Source organism: Falco cherrug, chromosome 4 (genome assembly GCF_023634085.1).
Source record: "Falco cherrug isolate bFalChe1 chromosome 4, bFalChe1.pri, whole genome shotgun sequence".
Classification (NCBI taxonomy): domain Eukaryota; kingdom Metazoa; phylum Chordata; class Aves; order Falconiformes; family Falconidae; genus Falco; species Falco cherrug.
The window spans coordinates 38,144,662-38,156,825 of record NC_073700.1 but is presented as its reverse complement, the minus strand read 5'-3'; the positions used below and the strand labels follow the sequence as shown (position 1 = coordinate 38,156,825).

Genomic DNA, 12,164 nt, shown 5'->3' with positions numbered 1-12,164 from the left:
TACCACTGCAGCAGCAATGGGGATGGGAAGATGGAGATGAGACAGCAGCATGGGAAGACTGCAGCTCTTCACCCTTTGGCTTAGGCTTTCTTTACCAGTGCTGTTCCCCTCCCTGGAAGGACTGGCCTCAATGGGCTTCTGGTCACGAGGCTGACCCAAAAGCATTGTCGTGCCTGAATGAAAGGAAATCGCAAATCCCTCTCCAAGTTGGCCGCTGGAATTGGTGTTAATTTTGTCCTAAACAGCTGCTGCACTCGAAATCTCGTAGGTGGCCAGAACTGCAGGGTGTGAGATATAACAGCTGCAGTTCGATGTCTGTTCATCTGCCTGTCCCTTGGGGAAGCACATGGAGCCCTGAGCGATGTCCCACACCATCCCCAAGGCCTTTCTGCTCCTGGGCACGGAGAGGCGAGGGGAGCTGCCCGTGCCATTCGCATGTGTGCAGCACATTTTCACAGCAAACAAGTGAACAGTCTGTATTACCTTTGTATTGATTAGGCACAAGAAAATACAGTAATTGGATTACTAAAACTGCTCCGACTGAACTCCAAAATCAGTCCGTGGTGGTAACTCAGTAACAAAAAGCCTGAAAATACAAAGGAAATTCATATGTTGTATAGACTCAGTACTGCTTAGAGGAAAGGATGGGAGTGTTAATTGGCACAACTGTCCCAGGGGGCAGGACTTTAGTTCAGGGTTATCATGAGAAATGTCTTTGCTGGTCTGAAAAGGTCCTAGTTGAAGTGTTTGCCTTGCACAAAATAGGTTGGAATGAGTTTGGAAAACAAAGACCTTGAAGCCTTATCTTGAGCCACCAGTGCAGCGCGTCGGACAGAGGTGGGAGGCTGGGCTGCAGCACGCCGGGCAGGCTGGGCACGGGGAGCAGCAGCGGCAGGAGCCTGCGAGTGGGCCAGGCGGCGTGGGAAGCAAAGGGGTCTCCGTAAGAGTTTGAAAGGCTGGCAGCGGCTGGGGTTTGCTGATTAGCTTTACTGTAAGGGGTATCTGACTTTGGGCTCCTCACAGTGGCGCTACGCCTCCCGGAGGTCCTGTGGCACGCACGGAGGAGCTGGGGGAGCAAAAGGGCTACGACCTGCTCAGCTGAGTAGCAGATTGGAACAGAGCAAGGAGGAGAGCTTGGGTTAAAGGGTAACCCCCCTGCTGCCGTGCCTGTTAGCAGGCGTCCCTGCTGCCTTTGGACTCGGCACAGAAGGTCAACTGGTTATCAAGGTGGAAGATGCTTCCAGTCAGTGTTGCCGAGTAGTAGGTCCTGCTCGGGGCACTGTGCTTCGGGAAGGATGTGGCCCAAAGGAGAGCAACGATAACCCGGAGGAAATGAGAACATGTAATTTATGAAGGTAATGGGAGGAAATGTTTGTCTATGCTAGACAGGCATGATTAAGGGAGTCTGAAGTTTGAAGCATGTGAAGTCTCTGTAGAGAGGAAACGGAAAAATAGACAGAACTCTCAAAACTTAGGGGTTTGAGCGGTGCACTGCAAACTATCCACTGTCAAGGACTTTATGTGCCAGTGGCTGCTGTGGGAAGGGAGGATCCCGTGGATCGGGTCACCCTGTGGTGCTGGTTCCGATGGGGCTCCTGCGTCTGCAGAAAGCAGCTGCTTGGGTGAGGGTAATGCAGAGCTGGGGTTGGTGTGTTTGTAAACTTGGTTAGCACCTGTGACCGAAGCACCGGCTCTTCTTTGTGGCCAGTATTGTCATTGCCTATCATAGATTGCCGTCTGAGTCACCCCAGTGGTGACTGAGGTTGCTTATCAGTAGCAAAGTGCTCCTGATCTTCCCCTGGTGAGCAAGGCAAGCTTTATTCATTTTTCTATTTGTAGCTGTAAGGAAGGAATTTGTCATTTTGTGCTTAAATATTCACCAGAAATATCAGGAAGGATGAGATAAGGCCTGGAAGCCTCCATAGGTCTTCCTCAAAATTAACTTTTTTAATGGGTGGTGGTTTCAGGGGGGAAGAAAGCGTGTGCACCTGGCATGGGGCTGGGCGTTGCGTTGCTTTTATTTTGGCATTCACGTAATGGGGGGGGCTGGCGGGGAGGTGTGCGTTACTCGCCTCTCCTTGTGGTGGAGGCTGGGAGGTCAGGAACAAAAGGCGCTCTGTTCGGACGGCGCTGAGTCAGTAAGCCTCACACCCAGCATCTCCTGGACTTTGTTTCCCTCCTGCCTTGCAGAAGCAGCCGGTGGCTCCTGGCGGTGGGCACACCTGGAGCTGCGTTTGACTTGGGCAAGGAGGCGATGTGCCCACAGGTGGGTTCTGAGTGCTAACGTGAAAGGAGGAGGGGTTGGGTTTCTAGAGGAAGGCAAGTCTCCGGCCCCTGGGACTGCTCCCAGCCCTGGAGGGGCTGAGCATCCACCCGACTCCGCCGCTTGCTGTTTTCTTACCGAGTATGTTGGCATGTGCAGCATGTTTAGGAATGGTCTTTCCTCCCTGCAGTCCGTGAAAGGTGTGCACATGATAGTATCTTCATAGTCTTCTCTGCATGGCTCTTCCTGGGGGAGCTGGACCAGGAGGGACAGTGGCTGCAGGCTTTCAGGGTGCCAAGGGCAGTCTGCAAGATCTGGTGTCTTGTGAGTTGCTTTTTGTTTGGTTGGTTTTTTTGGGGGGGGGGTGGTGGGGGGGTGTGTTTTTTATTTGCTCCAACAGATGCAGTGTGGCTCTCTTGCTGACTTTTGAGGGGTGTTATTGAGTGTAGCAGCCTCAAAAGCCAATTTCAGGGGCTGTGTTGTGAAAGATGCCTTTACCCTAGGCTGAGCACAGGCTCTCTGGCTTCTCTGAAAAGCAGACATTGCCCGAATGTGCAGGAAGAGGCAAATATTGTGGCCAAGAGGTCAGTGCTTTGCTGCTGGTAGCAGCCTTCGATGTGGGATCACATTTCTGGGTGCCTCAGGGTGTTTCAGGGCTTTGGGGGTGGTTGTATTAATGCAGACTCAGGTGGGACTATAAACACAACTTACCTTCCTTCCCCCTGGCTTTACATGGGTCTAAAGCCAGTTTAAGCACAGATTGCCTGCTCTGAGACTGGGCAGGTGCGTGTCCCCAGCAGGCTGATGCCACGGTACTGTGAGCCGTGCCGGGCTACCCCTGCGTGCTGTGATCCCACACCGAGCAGGTGGGATGCTCTGCGTCCCTTCTCCCTCCTGTATTCCTCCTCCCTCCGGACGGAGCCTGTCCCGCAGCCACCATCCATGTGGGGGTCCCTGGGCGTTCGCAGGGCTGCCACTGGCTCGGCTCCAGCCAGGGCAGCGTTCCCAGCCAGGGGCTGGCACCGGGGTCCTGGCTGCGGTCAGCAGCAAGCCAGGATGTCCTTGGGGGTTGTTTTTTGTAGCCGGTCTGTCTGTCCTGTGCGCTGCCAGAGCGGGCACTCATCATAAACAGGCTCACACTTGCTGGGAAAACAGCACTGTTTTTCCTTCTCCTCTTCCTGACCTTCCCCTCCCAAGCTTCTGAGCGCTGGTGGCCCAGGACAGCAGAGCTGGGGATGTGGGCACAGCTCCAGGCACAAGCACCAGCCCTGCAGAACATGCCAGGAGAAGCTTCCCTGGGAGCCAGACTTTGCCCTCCTCTCCAAGGCAGTGCCTTACCAAAGCCTGGGTGAAAGCTTCTGCCCGTCACAGATCAGAGCTTGCCTTGGCCCTGCGTAGACCTTGCAAGTGACTCCCAATAGTCTTGTTTCCTCTCCTCATACTCAAGCAGCTTTTTTTTTAATCAGTGTGGGTTTTATGGCTCTTTAAAATATTTAATCCAACGGTCTTTACTCAATGTGTAATCAAATGACTGGAGTAGATGCACTGCTGCTGGAGAAGTCTCCTAAAGGTGCTTCGTCATCTCACCAGTCGGATCTGGGCACGTTGTCACCCCCACGCTGATTTCATCCATTTATTTCTTTTTAGAAGCAGGAGGGGTCACTGCTGGCCTTTCAGATCCCCACGTTCTGCCGAACCCCTTTGGGCAGGCAGGGATGTGCCGGGACGGCCGAGGCTGTGCTCAGCCGGGCAGGTGGCTCCGGCACCAGGGGAGGTCCCTCCTGGAGGAGCTGGTGTCAGGATGGGAACCCCAGTGGAACCAGGATCCTGTGTCAGTTCAGGGACCGTGTGTGTGCGTGTCTCCCAGGTTTAAGGTCTAAGATTTACCTGACGTGTCTAAGGGTACGTTTTATTTGATGGAAACTTAAAATGCAGTGATCATGGTGACACCAGCCCCATTCTGAACGTGGTGGGGACCTCCTTGGCGAGTCCCCCGGGGCATTTGTAGCCTAGCCTGGCTGTCCCAAGCCCAGGACGTCTTGAAGTGTACCGTGGGGGTTTTTAATCTGGAAGAAGGGTTTGCTTTCTGCCTGCTCACAGAAAGGCAAACCTGGCCAAACGAGAGATGTGACAGGGGGGCTTGAAGGGTCAGTGCACAAACCAGCTGCTCCTGGGGCGGTGAGGAGCAGCGTCCTGCACCCTGCAGCTGCACCTTTGCCCAGGGCACTGCAGCTTGGGTTTGCTTTGCCTTTTCAGGTCATACCTTAGCTAAGTCCCCTTGTTTTGCCTATCTCTTCATTGCATCTTTTAGCTTAGTTACTTAATCTGTGCTGAAAAGTAAAGCAAAGTTCTCCACGCTCATGCTCAGGAGAAAGACTTTGTTTACAGTTTCAATTGCCTTTTAACTCATTGACCAGGTAGGTTTAATTTTAACAGGGCTCTTGGATTTGAATTCTCGTCTAGGCTAGTATTACAAGAGAAAAAAGTTTCTCCTTTGCTAAATACAAGGGAAGTTTGAAAATTGTGTTACAAGGCTTGTTTTAAATTTTTTCTTATTATTATTTAAAATAAATAGCTGCACATCCTCAGCATGGCTGAAGGAGGATGGTTAACGTCCTGCTCTGGTGGCTATTCTAGCTCTAAAGGCTTGCTCCCTCATTCAGCGTGGCTGTACTGGTATTTCCCATCAATAAGATGTTTTGTAACAATTTGATAGACAAATCATCTGAGGGGCCCTGATGCCCTGAGCCGTTCAGCTCCTGATTACGCTTCGTGTCGAGAGGGTCAGCTCCAAACCATAACAGGGTGTGTTTTAATCAAATTATTTGTGGGCTGGAGTGTTTTGGGGTTTTTTGGTTTCTTTGCAATAGTTGTCTTTACTTTATGCTCATTACAATACTTCAGTTGATACTTAAATTTAAGCTTTCCCAGTGGTTTTTTGGATTTTTTTTTAAAAAAGCAGCATTTACTTTGCGGTCTGCAAGCTAGATTATTTCCAGTTTGGCATTAAATCTTTTTTGGACAGGTAAAAAGTATCCCTTTGAAGCAGGCAGGGAAATCCGCAGATGTGGATGGCTGCTGTCATCTCTTGAGCCCTCTCTGCTGCATCGGGTCCCCACTGCTTCCCACCGGCAGAGCCGTGCACGAAGCACCATCACTGCTGTGAGCGCTGGGGACCTGCAGTCTGGGCTGGAGGTGGGTTTTTTCCCCCAGCCCAAAACGTAAGCGATGATGCAGCACAACACTGTCCACTCTGCTGAAGCCTGACCTCTCCTAAACTTGGTGTACGCTGCAAATAGCTTGGAAAAAGCACTCAGAATTGCCCGAGCACCCCTTCCTCTGGAGGCTGGGGAGGGAGCTGCCGGGCTCAGGGATGCTGCAATGTCCTCGTGTGTCCATAGCAAGCTGGCAGAGCAAGCCTCCGCTTCCCAATCGCCTCATCCTCCTTCTGCTCAAGTATTAAGAGCCTGAACAGTGTTTCTAGGAAGTGCACAAATCCAGTAAAGCACTTAAACAAGTCCCCGGCTTTAGGTATATAAGTAGTCTTGCTTGATTTATGCTTTTTAAGGTGGGTGGGTGTTTTAGGAGGCTTTTGTTTTTATCTTGAAGCTAGTGAAAGCTGCCTTCTCCTGTGCCAGGGATGATGTGCCACAGCAGCCTGTCCTCTGAACCCAGTTCGTTTGAACAGCCCTGCCTCCTTCTGATGCTGACTTCAGACTGGTTTCATGAAGGTTTATGTCACGTTTAACTTCCTAGAGAGCTGTTGGTGCCTGTAAGTCAGCGTGGGTCCACGAAGGCTGAACCAAGCTTCCCAGAGGGGCTCCTGGCTGGTTGTCTCCATCCATCACCCAGCTGAGCATGCTCAGCTGGCGCAGGGACTGGTGAGAGTCCGCAGCAGGGAGCGCAGCGAGGGTGCTGCCTGGGTCGCTTTGCTCGGCTCCCCAGTGTCCCTGTGGAATAAGAACCGCTGCTGAGTAATTCTCTCTCCATCCCTTCGAGGTTTTCTGGGCACCTGTACAAGTCCTTGCTATCTCTTCTGCGCCTTGCATGTGCCGGGGCAGCCTGGGAATTTGTGAGTGAAACAAAACGAGGCGTTGGTTGTGCTGACAGTGACAGCTGCAGAAGTTCTTTGGGCTGCAAAGCATTTCCTGAAAGAGGAGAATCAGGCCGGTGAGAGCAGCGTTTGCAAATTCTAGGTAACAGAATGGCAGTGGGACGTTTGTGTCTCAGCGTGGTGCTCTCCTGCTGTCCAAATGCACACATACACCCTGCTTCAGATGAACAGCTCTAACGCAGTTTTTCGTTCTGCTGTCACAAGGGTGGTACGTCTATGTGTTTTCTTTCCAGTTGCTGTAATGCAGGGCTTTGAGAAATAGTTTTCTCAAAAATCCTTGGAAAAAGCCCTGAAAGCTGCTCTGTGTGGAGGAAGAGAGGTTTGCTCCAGTGTTGGTGCCTTCGTTCAAAATGCTGCTGCTTTGCCCTGCTGGAGGGGGTGCAGCCAGCAGCTGAGCCAGTTTGATCCCATTGGTTGAACTTCAGATGGAGCAAACGGCTTTTCATGGGTGTCTCTTTATCTTGAGGCCAGGCAGGAGGGCTCCGGTCCCTGTGCCCAGCACCTCTAGTGACAGGGGATCAGCTGGAGCTCAGCGCTGGCACTCACAGATCCCACCGCAACTGCGATCCCAGAGCCAAAAATTATTTGAATTCTGAGGTGCGCTGGGGAAATCCCATAAATGCTGGGAAATGAGCTGGCACTTTGATGGGTAACAAGAGCTTTTGCTTTAGGATGGTGTTCCTTCTGGTGCTCCCAACGGTTCTCCTCCGAACATCGGGGTGGCTCTGGGCTCAGCACTGTGGGTGTCCAGGGAGAGCCGTCCCTGCCCACGGGTGCGAGCAAGCAGGCAGGACCAAGATAACACCTGCCTGAGGGGCAGAACTGGGAGGAAAACCTGGTCCTCCTGGCTCATAGCGTGGTGGCTTCAAAATCACGTTGTGCTGCTTTCCTAGAGCCTGCCGCAGGTGCTGGATGTGGCGAAGCAGTGCGAAATAGTCGAGATGCTGTTCAGCTGGAGTGCGGAGATTATTTGAGTGCCCTGCTCCGAGTCCCTGCAAATTAGACACTGTAATGAAGATTTATAAACCAGCTTATTTTCTGTTGAGGGATGGAAGGTGCCCTCGTATTACTAGACGGAGGGGAAAGTGCTTTAAGGGCTAACTGTTACTTTTGAATGGTGGTGTTTGCAGAGAATTCAGATTAATAGTGTCCCCTTAAAATGGAGTGGGTGAAAGCAACGGTGGTCAGAACCGCAGAGTAAGCAGTGGGTAATCCCTCCTGGACTCGACAAATCCATACTTGCTCACAGCAAAACCTCCCTCCAACTCTTATTTAGTATGTATTTCTGTAACCTGCTTTCCAAACTCTGCAAATCATGCACGGCCAAAGGCTGTGGCGCAGCCGGAGCGGCACTCGGTCCTAGGACCTGGAGCCAGAGCAGCAGCGGGACGTGGGGTACGGCTCACGCTGGTTTTAGGAGGTTGGATTTCTAAGCACAGAAATTCAACACACAACAGTAATTAGCTGCCTCACACATGTTTTGTCCTGCTCTGCAACAAAACCACATAGCTATACTATCTTATTTTTGTCCTCTTGTGTTTTCTGGCAGGCAAATGAGGTGACTGACAGTGCGTACATGGGCTCAGAGAGCACGTACAGCGAGTGCGAAACCTTCACGGATGAAGACACCAGCACACTAGTACATCACGAGATGCACGACGAGGTAGAAACAGACAGTGCCATCGACTCCACTGTGCACTCGGAGTTCACGGATCCCATCGAGGAGCCGGAGCATGGGTGAGTGGGGACGGCGAGGGGCTGGAAGCTGGCAAACCAGGAGCAGACAGGGAGCGAGGGAGACAGCCTGAGGATTTAAAAATAAAGTGGGCTGGGTCTGTCTTGCTGAAACTGGTTGGTTTGTTCTTTGTATTTGTAACTTCATGCAAGACCAAAATAGCTCTTCTTTAAGAATAATGATAATAATTAGGCTGCACACGGTGTGTAGGCTGTTTTGGAGCTCGGCCTGGCAATCTCTTTGAGTTAATTGTTGCTTGCCTTGGGAGAACTTCTGTAGCCTCATTAGCATCTTTAACCTCTAAAATAACTTCTCAGATGATCCAAACACCTGAAATACTTGCAGTTTTTAATCTATCACTTAAGCCAGAAACACAACATTATAATTTTCAAGTCAGGAGGGGAACTCATCGTATTCTTGTTTTACCTAAACATGCGTGTGCCCTTTGATGTGCAACCACCTCCTGTAATAACTAGTTTCAAACTTGTGCCTGAAGCACCGAAGTGTGAGTTAAGATCATCTTCCCCAGCTCTGAACCGCTGCTGGCAAAACTGCTCCTGGGCCCGCCTCGTTCCCTAGATTTTGCAGGAAAAGTGGCTTTTGGGGTGAAACTGGGATGCTGGCGGGCAGGAGGGGAGGGAATAGCTCCTTTAATACTGACCCGAGAGCACCGGTCTGCACTGAAACCTCTGGGACCATCATTGCTTAAGGTCTGCTAATGCACAAGAATGTTTTTGGCCCAAAACACGTCACCCAGGCTTGGTGCTCTGGTGAGTACTTGCAGTTCCCTTTGCTTTTAAAAAGCACCAAGCTTCTCTCCCACCCCAAAATCATGTCTGGGGACGTTAGAGATGCAGAGTCAGTGCTGCTGGGCACTCAGTGCCGGGGCTGAAAGGGTGCTGTGGATTAGAGAAAAAATGAGATTATCTGGCTAGGCTCTCCTCACCCAAGCGCGTTCAGCTCAGTGACAGTTAAATTGGGATATAATCGGTTGCTGAGCTCCCCGGCCGCCGAGCAGAGGGTCTCTGGAGGGGTCATGGCAGCCTGCGTGCGCTCCCATCCTTTGGGGAAAATGCTGTGCCTCAGATTCACCTGCCTGTAGGTACAAAAGACTTTGCTCGGGAATTTTTTTAAGATTAAGCTGTTCATGGGGCTTCCCTGCTATTCCCAGTGTGGGCCTGGGGAGGTTGGGTGTCCTTCGGGTGCTCAGTCCCAGTGCAGTGGTACCTCTTGCCAGGTGTCCTAAATGTCTGCCAATTCCAGGTAGCCAAAAATATCAAGAAGAATATTCATTTGTCTTAAAGATTTGGAAGGCTTGAGATGGAAACCTCTGGAGTTCTATTCCCAAGTTGTTGTGGGCTGGGTTTGGTGCCACCAAACCCCAGGCAGGACAACAGTTTTACACCTCTGGTGCTCCAAGCTCTTCCAGGGGACAGTTAGTAAGCACAGTGCAACCAGCGCAGCCGGTGGACTGAATCAGAGCTTCAACGCTGCTTTTTGGTAGGTGTGGATGAAATACTCATAGTTTATTGCCCGAAGCATCCCTGGCTGAGGGGTTTCCAGGTGCCTGATCAGATCTGCTTCTGTACGGTGCTTGTCAAACCACAGCCCCAAATTTAGAGATGTGGGGTTGGGTTTTGCTTGGGAGTTCAAACTTCCATCCCCTGTCTTCTATTCTTGGAGAGATTTCCGATGCTTTTGGCAATGGTCTGCTGGGTGCAGCGTCTGACTCACCGCTGGGGAGGATGGGCTCTGATGGATCCCGCTGCGGGAATAACGCCGCTTCTCAAGCGCTCAGGGAGGATGTACAGATGCCCGCAAGCTGGACTGGACTTGTCTGCGGTTAAAGAGAGATCTGCTCCTGTTTTGGCTGGAGAGTTGACATGTTTTTATTAGCAGGATAAGGGCAAATCCTTCAGATGGTACAGGTTTTTGTTGTAAATGACTTACCGGTAATCTTTTTTCTTTCTGATTTAGTACAGCAATCCAGTCATACCCCGTTTTCCCTTTCCTAGCAAGTGAATGAAGGTGGGCGTATAGCCTGAAATATTAGTTACAATAATGCAGCGGGGAGGGAGGGGTTATAGAGCATTGAATTTTGCAGTGGAGAGCAGTGCTAGTCCCCTCAAAACACAGACCTGTGGCTCGTAGACACCTGGGCTGCTTTCAAGTCTGGTTCTTACAAATACCCCCTGCCTTTTCCCCCCAGCTTTATGTTAAACCCCCTGCAGTCCTGGGCAGGAAGGTCCCTGAGAGCATGCCCATACTGCTGTGGTGGTTTGACTTCATACAATGAATGCTGCGCACGCAGAAAGACACAGAAGCAATGACTGCTGTGCTGAGCTGTGTCCCCTCCGAAGCAAGAGACATCCCAGGACCTGTGCTGAGTGTATTTGGGATTTATGCTGACGCTTAACACACTACAGCCTTCTGTATCCAGTGTTAAAACCACACGAAACGGCATTCCCCCCTCCAAGATTGTCATGAGTGCATACAGTGTTTTCCCAGCAGGAGCAGGGAAGGGGCTCCTTCGTCTTGCCAGGGGGTCTGTGGCTGCCGGGTTTGGCAGCCTGTAACGGCCAGGATTTGTGTCGTGGAAGGGGGGTGGGACGGTGTTAAGAGTGTTAAACCCTGGTGCTGGGCTCTTGATAGGATTATACAGCAATAAGCAAGTGTGAGCCTGGCGCATAGACGGGTGGTGTATTTCAAAACATACTTAGGGTGTGTTTGGGACATGCTGAGCTTTTTCTTTGCTTTCAGTTGTGGCTGGGCCATGCAAGGGCTTGCCACTAACCCTGCAACACTGTCTTGCAAGTCTTACTGCCCCCAAATCCTCTGTCGCAGCTGCCAGGGGAGCTTGCGTGAAAAAGCAACAGTTTGTTGTAAAAAAAAAAAAATTGCTGTAAACTTCCCAGTGATGCCCGGGCTGCCCCTTCAGTGTTCAAGGCACAGGGTGAATTGCACTGTAAGGAAGGGCAGCCTGGTCTGCCAACGTGGGAGGCGTGACTTGGAAAGCAGATGTATGGGACGCAGTCGGAAAAGTTGCTGTGGTGGCCGCTCTCTAACGTCTTCCCCTCTGTTCCCACAGATCCCATCCGCACGACCTGCCCCTGGGCTCGGAACTCAGCCACTCCATCGTTACGGTCATTAGCAGAGAGGAGCATTTTGAGGATTATGGAGAAGGGAATGAAGCAGATTTGTTCTCGGACAGCTTGTGTAATGGGGAAAGCAGCTTTAACAGCTCCTCGTTCCTCTCTCCCAGGTAACACCCCGCACAGTGCTGGCAATGTTTTAACCGCTTTCAGTTGCTTAGCTCTTCGCCTATGCTTTGTGTGTGAGAGAGTTGTTTTCTTTGGGTTTGCACGCTAGTTGGCCTGCAAGAGGGAGTTCCTGGCAAACTTTGGATACAACAGGATAACTGGCTTGGAAGAGGAGTTGCCTCCCTCAATCTTTCCTGTTCCTGGACAGTACACATCCTCCCATCCAGAGGCACTAATGCCCGGCAGCAGGTGAAAGAGCAGTCTGCATTTCACATGTCTCCAGGACAGCATCACGTTCCCACTATTAGCGATATGGCATCTCGCAGAACCTTCCAGTAGAGAGAGCCACCGTGCAGCTTTACCCCTGGATAAAAAAAGTTGGATGGCTTTTTCTTTTTCTTTCTCTTTTGTGCTTGTATTTTTGGCATTGATATGATGTTTGGTTGGATTTGCACAAGCTGCAGCAGCCTTCCTTCTCCAGCCAGCCGAAGGGATATGTGGAGCAAGAAGCAGGCTGTAGCATTTTCCTGCACTCCTTGCATTAGAGTCTGCAAGCGGGCACATGTTGGTTTTCCAGCCTGTGCAGGGTGGACTGAGGAGCTGGTATGACAGTACAGAACCCGTCAATCCTTTCTAAGGAAAAAAAGTAAAAGCTGGAATGATCATCCACTGCTGCAGCCCACCGAGTCTTTGTGCTGACAGGTGACACCAGCGACACGTTGCTCTGTTGGGCAGTGCATCTCTGCATGAGGCAGGAGCGGTCCCTGCCAGCCACACGCTTCTGTTGAAGAC

At 51.3% G+C, this 12,164-nt stretch overlaps 1 protein-coding gene across 9 annotated transcripts in view; it reads left to right on the top strand.

Moving 5' to 3' along the window:
* Window positions 1–12,164, top strand: part of RAB11FIP3 (RAB11 family interacting protein 3) — a 77,829-nt gene that overhangs the window by 43,246 nt on the left and 22,419 nt on the right. For 3 of the 9 annotated variants that reach the window (XM_055709638.1, XM_055709639.1, XM_055709640.1), the window contains exons 4-5: window positions 7,927–8,114; window positions 11,201–11,374. In XM_055709638.1, coding sequence (XP_055565613.1) covers window positions 7,927–8,114; window positions 11,201–11,374 — 362 coding nt within the window. Of the gene's footprint in view, window positions 1–745; window positions 838–898; window positions 1,356–1,517; window positions 1,623–2,059; window positions 2,267–2,453; window positions 2,588–7,926; window positions 8,115–8,938; window positions 9,211–11,200; window positions 11,375–12,164 lie in introns of those variants that run through there. The other 6 variants (XM_027801806.2, XM_027801807.2, XM_027801805.2 and 3 more) reach the window with 6 other exon arrangements.